The following is an 11,759-nucleotide window of genomic DNA, read 5'->3' as shown; positions in this document are numbered from 1 at the left end:
ACACTACCTCAACTCCCACCATGCCGGATGATTTCTCCAACCACATCCTCTCCAAGCATACCAGCAGGAGTCAAGCTCACCGTACTCCAACTCCAGTTCCTTTAACTCAACCACTTCAGTTCTAGATGCCCCATGATTATGGTGCAGTTTTGCTGCCTATTCCCCTAGTGTATGGGCTATATCGGCATTATGGCCCGCCATATAACCAGGCCGCATACCTGGGCGGACCGACCACACAACCTTATTCTATTGATTGACAAATGCGCTTGTTGAATCTTGGTGAAAATCTGCCTCTGTTTTCTCAAGAAATTCTCAACTCTCCTCATCCAGCTAAAGTGAAGAGTGTACTTGTTGATTCCTATGATGGCACGAGCAACCCGGAAGAGCATGTTACCTCGTACATAAATTTGATGTACTTGCAAAGTGTGGATGATGCCACCTGGTGTAAATGTTTCTCGGCTACTCTCAAGGGTGTGGCACAAGACTGGTTCAATTGTTTGCCGGCTGGATGCATCAATTGCTTCACAACTCTCAGCTTATTGTTTGTTGGAAACTTCTCCTACAATATTTCACCCCGGTAGACTAGTCTTAATTTGGTGACCATCATCCAAGGAAAGAAAGAGGAGTTCCGCTCGTATGTCCAGAGGTTCAATTTAGAGAAAGCTCAAATCAAGAATTTGTCGGATGAAACGGCCTACTTAGAGTTCCTTCGAGGTTTAAGGCACAATGGCTTCAAGTTTGATTTAATCAGGAAAAAGATTCTGACATACGCAGGTGTTCTGCAGGAGGCCGAATCATATATTGAGGCAGCTGATTTCTGTTCGCTGACAAAGTCAGAAGAGCCGGCCAAGGCCGTCGAGAAGAAACCATCTTCTCAGCAAGACTCGGCCGGCAAAAAGAAGAAAGAAAACAACAAAAGAAAAGAGGTCTGGGTGACCGACTGCCAACAGACCAAGTCAAAGAAAGCCAAGACGTACGAGTCGTATTACGAGTACAACAAAGATGTTATTCAATTTTGATGGAAATCAAAGATAAGTTTGAGTACGAGTACGAGTACAGTCATTACCACAAGGATGTGGGGCATGACACAAACGATTTCAACAACTTGAAGAGGTTGCTAGATACTGTTGGGTTTCGTAGCGTCCAACGCTATGCGGAAGAGAAACCCGCCCAAGACCCGCTCACTAATTAAAGCAACTAAACATGCAATCACCTAATTAACAACATAAGAGAGAGAAAGAGAAAAAACATTCTTACCCTTGAAGCATGCTTCGCTCGATTCATGAGCTCTTACTTCAAATCCCGAGCCTCGCAAGTGCGACGGCCTCCAACAGTTCGCACCCTCGACCCGACCCGAACGGTCTTAATCCCAAAGCTTAGTCAGGATTTGAACAAACAAAACTAGAGTATTACGAACTTAAAGGTTTTCTCACTTTTCAAGGAGATGCCTTTTTGAGTTCAACTCAAGTGTTTTTTCCCAAACCCAAAACTTGGGTATTTATAGGGAATGGAGACTTGATCTCCCTTCTCCCATCAATGTGAGAGATTTGCATTTTCCTCTATTTTATTTTAATAAAAAACAAAATAAAAATGCAAGGCAATCAACAAGCTCCAAGTGTCACATGGATGGAGAGAGTAGGTGAGGACCACCAAAGGGGGGACCAAATTACCTTGCTCCCCAAGCCAAGCACCAACATTTGGTCCCCACACAAAACCGGCATCACCAAGCCACTTGGCTGGTTGCCAGCCTGCCTTGGCTGCCAAGGCTGCCAGCTGGCGCCTAGCACTAAGGCTGGGCTGCTGGCCAGCCTGCCCACGCACATGCGCAGCCAGCCAGCACACATAGCCAACCAGCACACGCATGCGCTGCTGCCTGGTGCGTGCTGCTGTGCGAGTGGCGTGGTGCTTGGTGCTTCTCGCTAGCACACACGCACAACCAAGCATTTCTAGCACGCTGCTGCTTAGTGCATGATGTTGTGCGATAGGCGAGGCCTAGGGGTGCTTAGTGCATGCCGCTGCTTAGCACGCATAGCCCATAGCACAAGCACGTATAGTGTGCTGCGGTGCGTGTGCTATGTGCTGCTTGCTTGCGGTAGCGAGGTCTAGCAAGCACTTGCGTGCTGCTGGCCTTGCGATGCTTGTGGGGTGTGCTTAGACATGCCCAGCATAATGCGATGGTTGGTGCTGCTATGCTAGCAAGCACGCCCAGCCATGCATGCACAACCACAGCATATGCACGCATAGCACGCATCTTGCGATGCTAGTACCATGCGATGTGCGTGTGTTAGGCGATGCTAGGCACGCATGGGATGGTGACTTCGCCTAGCCTAGCAATCGCATGGCTAGGCCAATGCGAAGCCACGACTTAGCTTTAATTTGTTGTTTGCTTACAACGTTCAGTTTCGACGCTCAAAGCTTGATATCTGACGTCTTTGTTTGTAATACTTTAGTGACTAATTTAATCCTTCGGATTAATTCGTCGTTTCGGTTTGGTTACTCGATTGGGTGTGACCCGAAGGGTTCAATTAAGATTAAGTTGTTATATTAATTATACATTAATATTACTGATCGGAAGCGGCCTCCATCTAGGCATTCCGATCACTTGACCTCACTGAAGAATTAGCTTTCAAATAATTACGAACCCTCTATCGGAATAATACACTTGTTGGAAGGACACCATTCCTTTCAATCTCCCACTTGTCCTTTTCCTATGTTGCTTAATGTCTCTTCATGAACTATAAGGTAAGATTCTTCGTCATCCTTATTATGTCTTGAAGTGTTTCTCGATTCTCGAGTTTGACTGTCAATAAGCAGATGATTTCTAAAATTCATTTGAGCACGGCCATTCATTTTCACAGTCTCTCTCTTCGAGAGGCCTTGTAAACAACAAAGACATATTCCCTATTGTTAATAGGGGAACATTCCCAATCATGTACTGTAAGCTTCCCTTACTAAGAAGACCTAGTCGCCTGAGTGTTGTCGTTATAATCCCCATTTACGGCAGACGTTTGACAATATCAAAACGACTAGTACTCAAACAAGAGAACTTGCAATATTCATGGGCGAGGGAAAAGGTTCCGATAGATATAATGAGAAATGTACTTATGATGGTTTTTTAAATCCCTTAAATTACTCTCATAGGTCGATCCGGTACAGTTCCAAACTAGTACCTGTGTAAATGATTTATGACAATCATGTCCTCGTAGCACAAGAAACGGTGCTATAAATCATACTACACACTAATATCAAGTGGTCATTAATCGTCCATCGTTTAAATGACCTTGATTAGGGATAATTTTTTATTAAAATATTCAATGTTCACTTAACAGATGTTCTTTATCCAAGACATGGCCTTGATACCGTGTTTTGAATATTCTCAATAATCGAATGGACTCATTATTTAATTCTAAACCACAATTAAATAGAAATGGAGTAATAATAAATTTGTAGAAAATTTAATTGCTCCAAAATCGAATGGTTCAACATAGTGTTTTACATTAAGACATCAAGTTTAATTAAAACACATATGCTGGGAAATCAAAGCCAATCTCCTACATGCTTGATTGTCATTGCCTAAACGTGCTTGTTGTGCTTCACTTGAGGCATAGGTTTAGTCAATGGATCGGCTACATTGTCGTCCGTTTGAGTCTTACAAATTCTGATTTCACCCTCAGACTTCCATTCCCTTATCATGAGGAATCGCCGCTTGACATGTTTGACCTTCTGGTGTTCCCTTGGTACCCTGGCCTGAGCAATAGCTCCATTGTTATCACAATAAAGGTCTATCGGACCCTTCATGGAAGGTACAACATCAAGTTCACTAATGAACTTACAAATTCAAACTGCCTCCTTAGCTGCTTTCGAAGCTGCCAAGTATTCGGCTTCAATTGTCGAATATGCAGTGGTGCTTTGCTTAGCACTCTTCCAACAAAACACTCCTCCATTTAGCACTCCTCCAACAAAACACTTGCAGTCGTCTTTGTCAGTTTGGAAACTTGTGATAGTGTAACCTTCAACAAACAAATCATTACAGCCACCATAGACCAGAAACTTATCCTTAATCCTTTTTAGGTACTTTAGGATATTCTTGGCCGCAGTCCAATGCGCCTCTCCTATGTCTGATTGGTATTGGCTCGTAGCACTCAAGGCATACGATACATCCGGCCTAGTACATATCATGGCATACATGATGGATCCAATAAGCGAAGCATATGGAATCAGACTCATCCTCTCTCGCTCATCTGGCGTCTGTGGACACTGCTTCTTGCTGAGAGTTATGCCATGTGACATGGGTAGGTGCCCTCTCTTGGCCCCTTCCATGTTAAATCATGCTAGTACCTTATCAATATAAGTACTTTTGCTCAATCCAATCATCCTTTTAGATCTATCTGATCGGTTGACAATAGGTCGTTGGTCTACTATCCTAGATAAAATTTACAATTTCTATTTCCTAACTTAACTCCATCAACTTTACTCAAGATAGTGGCAAGCTAGGGTTGATTCCCAAGGAAACAGGGGTTGAGCACAATCAATAAGATATCTAGGACAAGTTGCTAGTGACAAGAAAAAGGGGTATTATGGGTTGATGTTGAAGATTTCTAAGATCAATCTAATTACCAAAAACGAGACCAAGTTAAACTAAAGAAAAAGGGATAGAACTAGGAACTCTAAATGAAAACAAAGGACAAGATTATAGCAATATCAATGGCAAAAAGCACTAGGGAGAGGGGGTTCCAATCCTGACCAACAAGATACTAATGAAAATCAATAAGGAAATGCACCAAGAAGTTCAAACTCTACTCAAAGCAATTCATTCTCATGCAACTTCTCAAAGAAAGTTGATGAAATCAATCAACCCTAAACTAGATCATTCTCATGCATCTAATCTAGGACTAAAACATTGGGGTTATAGGTGCACACAATAACTCCAAGCATATTAAGCACAAATCATCAACTCAAGGCAGATTCCGATCAAAAATCAATAGGAACTCAAATAAACATGATTTTCACCCCCTTCCCTAGCTAAAATCTAAGCTAGAGAAAGGAAAATACCCATAACAACCAAGCTAAACAAGTATTCAATCCTAATGCAACCTAGCATGATTCTAAGTCAAAGAGAAATCAAGGAAACTAATAAAGAATGAATATTTATGAGGAAAACATGATTAAAAACAATAAAACTAAGTATTAGGGAAATAATATAAGAGAAAAGATTACTATTATGAAAGTTAAGGGATTATCCAATCATCAAATTTTTTGCAATAATCTAGAGGAAAGCTTGAATATTTGATTACAAAGATTGAATGTTGAAGACTAATGTTTTCTCTCTCTAAAAGACATGGATTTTCTCTCTCTACAAATGTTTTTGATGCCAGTGAAATATTGAAAAAAATGAAAACCTCAAGCTAAAGACTATTTATAGTCTTCTACTATAATGAGGAAAATGGGCAAGGGAGAGGGCTCTCCAAACATGCTGCCGCACCCTCTCCAAGCTGGGTAATAAGTTTTCCAAACCCAGATAGCCGCGCCCGCGGGTCTTCTCTACCGCGCCCGCGGCTCGCCATCTCTAGAAACTCGTGCTTGCTCAGGACATCCCTGTCCGCGCCCGCGGCTAAAAAGCCCGCGCCCATGGCCTTGCATATCAGCGCGCCCTCTCCCTTTTGGCATCTCCACTTCTTTGTCAAGCTTCCTTCGCATCTCCACTCCATCAAGCAATCCATTATTAGCCCACGAGTGCTAGGAGCTATCAAAACACACAAATAAAAGGTAAAAAGCGGAGAAAAGATAAAAGTGAAGGGAAAACACGAGAGGGAGTTAAAGTAACTAAAATAGAATAAAAAGTGCTAAGAAGAGGCATAAACAAGTGGTAAATCGGGGGAATTCTCTAATGAAAGAGGGTGAAACGGTGGCATAAATGCCACTCATCAAAATCCCCCACACTTGCCTTTTGCTTGTCCTCAAGCAAAACTAATAGAAGAAAGACAAAAAAAACACTACAAAAACAAACACAACATGGCAAGGCTTAGAAAAGCATTATCAAATTTCAAGCTGAACAAATGCATCATTCGGACTCAACCACGATGAACAAACGTCAAAGAATACTAGTCCTTCTCAATTACATGATGCATGCACGCTTCAAGATGCTAATGGTTACAAGAGGCAAGCCTAAGCTAAGAATAGAGAACTAGTGAGTCATTCTCCGCCCTAGTCCCCTCTAAAACGGTCCGCGTTCTCCCTACTAGTTTCAAATCGTCCCCCTAGATGGCTCCTCATGATTCCACGAAGGAACCGGAAAAAGATTCATTTTGAGGAGGTAAAAGATCATCCTGACATCTCAACTAAGCATGCTCTCTCCATAGGGTTGAAAACCATCTCCCTCCACCGGTTATTGACCACGCACCCCTAAAGTCTAAGGGTCTTCACTAGGGTTGTAATGACTCGGCTCCAGCTATAGGTAGGTAGAACATTTGAAATAGTGGTGGTAAGTCCTAAGTGAAGGAAGAGAGTGGCCAATTCTCATGGACAAAACTCAAGAAACAACCACAACTGAAATGGTCAACCAACATTTCTATTTCATCGCATTACCAACCTTATTCAAGTATATACAAAATACATAATTTTCTCATTCCATTTTTTCCATTTTTTTTTTCAATCATTTTGCATCACTCTTCTCAAATTTTTCTTGCATGCCCATATTTAGGCTTACTTTTCAAGTCTTTGCTTCCAAACCAATTCCATAAATGATTCATGCTCATATTCATGACGCTCTTCACACTAGCCTCACAAGCCAAATGCTTCACTAACTAAAAGGGTTGGTAAACATAGGTCATTAGGCTTGTAATGGGGTTGAGACAAGAATGGGAAACATTAGGCTCAAATTAAATTGGTTGTCAATAAGGTTGATGCAAAAAGGAAAATCAAATTTGTAACTAAACAAAAGAGAATATAAACAAAAATGAGAAATGGTGCCCTTTTCCTCCCCTAGGAGTCCTAGGTCACGATCTCATGAGCTAGTAATAAACACAAGGATTCAAACATGCATAGTCGAGGATCCTAAAACGCCGCTCAACAAATTGATGAAGGCTTGAACAAAGCGAACCTCACAAGGGACGAGAAAGGCAAGCAAATACCAACTACAGGGCTTAAAATCCACTACAGGGAGCAACTCTATCTTACCACATCCCATGAACTAGGGGTTCAAACGCCCTCACAAGTTCTACCCTTGCTACCTTAGCTAAGGCTCGTCTAGTTCAACCAAAAGCAATCTCAAAATGTGCATCTCATCACGAAATTATGAAAAAAAACAAGCATTCTAGGGCGCATCATCACGGAAATAGAGTCCATATGTGCCATGCAAATTCCAAAGGAAAAATAACTATATCATCATGCCATGGTCATGTTTGTCACACGAAAGAAAATGAAACAAAAGAAGGTAGAATTCAAGAAGGTTCTCATATGAGGCATAAAGATCTAAATAAATCCCAATCAACAAACAAGTGATCGTTCGGTAACAAAACCAACAATCCCAGGTTCCTTGGAACCGCATGCAAACATCCTCAAACCATTCAACTCCTTCCTAAGCGAAATCCTAAACTAAATACAACACAAGAAGGAAGAAAAATAAAGGAAACATCTCACCCATGTCTCTTGAAAAAAGAGTAGAGCAACCATGCAATTTACCGTGTCTCCACATGTCGCTTCCAATTTCTTCCAAGCTACAAGAGAGAGAAAAGAAAAGAAAAACAAGGCAAGCACTACAAAGAGAAAAACTTGTTAGTACTAGAGAGAGAAAAATCCATGAACTCAATTCTTTGGGTACGACCTACTACCCAAACATACCATCATCATGAAATCATCATCATCAAATCATTGTCATCGTATCATCATCATAGAAATGAACAACAAAGACACCAAACAACAGCAACAACGCTACCAACAACACTTACACCCAAAACCCCTAAATAGTCCCTTTAGTCCTAGGTTCCTTTCCCCCAAACTTACCTAAAGCTTTCCCTAACACTCTCTTTTGACTCAAACACCCCCCTACACTAGAGTAAAGCATCGTCCTTGATGCTTCACAGGTACATGGAATAAAAGGGGAGGGAGAACAAAGAGAGGGAACAAAAAGACCAAGGGGGAAATTAGTTACCACTAGGGCTGGCACTGCCGTCATTCGCACTCCAACTGTCGTAGGAGAAACCCGAGGGGGGCCATATGGGTCCCACCCTCCGGTGTAGCCGGGAGGCCACCCATAATGACCCTTGAAAAGGTTGATTCGGGATGCGGATAACTGGTCAAAAGGCTCGGGTTGGATTAGAGGTGAGGGGTGAGAGGGATCAACGTAGGGGTAGTTAGGGTCACCCCTATAATCACTCCCACCCGATACCCGGTAGTCATATTGACCGGACTCATCGGGGAACTCACGCCTAGGCACATTGGGGTCCGAGGACCCCTGCCAATAGGGGTACGTAGGATGGTTGTCACCCCCCCCCACCAAGATGGCACGGGCCCTTGTTGGGCCGGCACATAAGGGTAGTTAACCAAGGGAGTGTCATCCCCTCTACGTACACTAGCATCATACAGGGCGTTAGTTTGGAAAGAAAGGTGTTGATGGGAAGCAAACATACCTTGCATGCCAAGTTGCATGCTTTCCATTTGGGCTCTCATTGCCTCCATTTGCTGTTGGTAGTCGGGTTGATGTTGTTGTTGTTGTTGCCTTCTTCCTTGCTATAGGGACTGTTGTTGTTGCTGTTGCTGACTTAGAGGGGTGGCCCTCATCACGCTCTCATCTTCTTCATGCTCAAAACCTTCACCGGACCCTTCACCCATCTCCATCCTTTCACTAGAGAGGATACCCGAGTCCTTCTTTACCCACCAAGGGTAATTTACCCCCTCCCTCGTGAAGGAAGTGAACTCCGGCTTGGGGAGGAAGCAATTGTGCTCATGAGAGACAAGCAGGCTCCAAGTCCTTCCTCGGTCCTCAGTATCTGCGATGAATTTCATGGTCTTCAACTGATCAAGGTCGAGCCAAATGTCGCTCCCATCACTCTTCCCCACAGGGGTGTAGGACTCCAATTTATCCATATGACCCAACTTCTTGGCTATCCGAGTGATCATCCCGCCAAAATGGATCTCCCCCTTCTTTGTACCCGAGAGAACACCTTCAATGCACTTAGTAAATAGAAACACGAAGTTCATTCTATGCCCAATCTCCGGCTGCGTAGCTAGCCATAATATCCGAATTTCCTCGGTTGTAATCTTCCCCAAGTCTTGCTTATTAAAGACCATGTACCCGAGAATTCGATGCAAAAGTCTGATAGCTGGGTGCATGATTTGGCTGGCCAAGGAATACTTGGAGTTGAAAGCGTCCATCCTCGAGATGACCTTCCAGCAATGAAGGGGCTCATAGGCATGGAGTCCCTCATGCTCGGGGAAGAACATATCAGCATCCAGGTTTAGGTCCAATAATTGGTTAAACTGGCGGAGGGTGAGGGTTTCTTTTTTGTTAAAGAGTTGGAAGGAGATGGTGAGGTCCTTATCCCCTGCGGCATGACACTCGAAAGAGGCAAGGAACTCAAGAGTGGGCTCCTTGAACGTCCGGTAGGCACTTGTTACAAACGAGCCTTACCGGAGATTGTTGAATAAGAACCAACAATCGTCATCAATGTCGAGTTTTGTGGTGGTGGGTTGGTGGTAGTGCTTGGTTGGTCTCAATTTTCAGTTATGAAGGTTGTCGTAGATGGGCCTGTGGTTTTTATTGTAGAATTTGAGGGGTGGTAAAGGTGGTGGAGCGGTTTGTTCACTTTGTTGGGGATTTGAGGATGTTGAACCTTGAGTTTCTTTCCCACTTTTTCTTTTCTTTAACCCGAAATTTTTTTTCACCAATAGCATTATGCAATCAACTGCCTCAACAATTCACCATAGCAATTCACCCTAACAATCAAGCCAGAACAAATTTCCAATTTCACTTCCAACAATCACCAAGAACAACCACAACCAAGCAATCTATGGCAAGAAACAACTAACAAAAACAACAACTCAACAATTAATTATGCTTAAGATGATAAACGAACACAATAGAGGCATGCAACAATTAAAAATTCCCACATGAAAATTCACAAGCATAAAATTTCTCAAACAAAGTCATGCTTTAAATTCAAAGGTAAATTAGAGTAAGGAAGAAATGTATACCAAAATGAGCACCAGCAATTACTCCTACTAGCCCTTTGAAGAAGAAATCAAGCCCACCTTTGAGAACCCTCCAATGGTGAAAGAAAATCCCAAGCAAAGAGGAGTATCAAAATTGGGGGTTTTAAAGGATGAAATTTCAGAATTTTGGTGAGAAAAATTGAAGAAAAGTGAGGGAATTTGTTGAAATATGATGATTTAGGAAGAGGGATTGATGTATTATGAGTTAGGGTTTGGAGTGGAGTGAAGTTTAGAGAGAGAAGGGCTGAAATTCTGAAAATTTGGTGGTTTTGGTTTCGGTTTTTTTTGCTGAGAAAAACTCATAAAAACCGCAGACCCCGACTGCCGCGCTCGCGGGGGTAAAGTCTGCGCCCGTGGGTCTTCCTGCCCGCGCCCGCAGGTCTTCTTGCCCGCGTCCGCGGGTCTTTGGGCCGCGCCCGCTCCTTGGCATCTCCAGTTTGCTGCAAGTTTTGATCAACACCTGGCCGCGCCCACGGCTTGACAGCCCGCGCCCTCTCCCAGGCATCTCCTGGGCATCTCCACTTCACCTTGAAAATCTGAAGAAGCCTTGTCCGCGCCCGCGGGCCTCGATGGAGCGCCCTCTCTATGGCTTCTCTAGGGCATCTCCACTTTCATTTCTTTTTTTTTTCCTTAACTTCTCCACACCCAACTTTGTAGACCAAATTCCAAAGATCCAAGTACCTATTAGAGGAGCAAAACACATACAATAAGGAACTAAAGGAAAATCATCCAAAATTAATCAAACACAAGAAACACAAAACCAAAAGAGTTAAGAACTCGGGTTGCCCGAGAAGCGCTTCTTTATAAGGTTATTAGGTTGACCATAACACATCATCATCAAGAAGGTGGCTTAGGATCAGATGGATCGAGCCTCACGCACTCAATTATGCCAACTTGGTCATTGTAATGGTAGAGCTTTAAACGGTGGCCGTTAACCATGAACTTGTTCACTTCCGCCTCCAACTCAAAAGACCTGTAAGGAGTAGTCTTTGAAATTGTGAAAGGCCCTGACCACTTGGATTTTAGTTTTTCGGGAAACAACCGAAGCCTAGAGTTAAACAACAACACCTTGTCTCCAACCTTAAAGCTCTTGTTCCTTATATGTCGGTCGTGCCATCTCTTAGTCTTCTCCTTGTAGAGCCTCAAGTTCTCGTAAGCATCATATCGGAGCTCCTCAAGTTCATTAAGATTAAGCAACCTCTTCTCACCCGCCAAGGCCATATTCATGTTAAGCTCCTTGATCGCCCACCAAGCCTTGTATTCCAACTCAACCAACAAGTGACAAGCCTTCCCATAAACCAACCGGTAGGGGGTTGTACCAATGGCAGTCTTGTATGCCGTCCTTAAGGCCCAAAGCGTGTCATCGAGCTTGAGAGACCAATCTTTTCTAGATTTGTTCACCATCATCTGAAGAAGGTTTTTGATTTCTCTATTTGACACCACCACTTGTCCTTGAGTTTGTGGGTGGTAAGGTAGACCAATCTTGTGATGAGCCCCATATCTCTTGAGGAGAGCTTCGAATTGCTTATTGGCATAATGAGAACTCTAGG

The 11,759-nt window shown here is 43.1% G+C and overlaps 1 protein-coding gene across 1 annotated transcript; it reads right to left on the bottom strand.

Moving 5' to 3' along the window:
- Positions 1-11,046: 11,046 nt before the first annotated feature.
- LOC110739578 lies at positions 11,047-11,613 on the bottom strand. The gene has a single exon (XM_021920034.1). It carries the CDS (start codon positions 11,611-11,613, stop codon positions 11,047-11,049), a length of 567 nt encoding a protein of 188 aa, XP_021775726.1.
- Between the last annotated feature and the right edge of the window lie 146 nt (positions 11,614-11,759).

The sequence above is a fragment of the Chenopodium quinoa genome, unplaced genomic scaffold, assembly GCF_001683475.1.
Source record: "Chenopodium quinoa cultivar QQ74 unplaced genomic scaffold, ASM168347v1, whole genome shotgun sequence".
NCBI lineage: Eukaryota > Viridiplantae > Streptophyta > Magnoliopsida > Caryophyllales > Amaranthaceae > Chenopodium > Chenopodium quinoa.
This window is presented reverse-complemented; position numbering and strand designations above follow the sequence as displayed.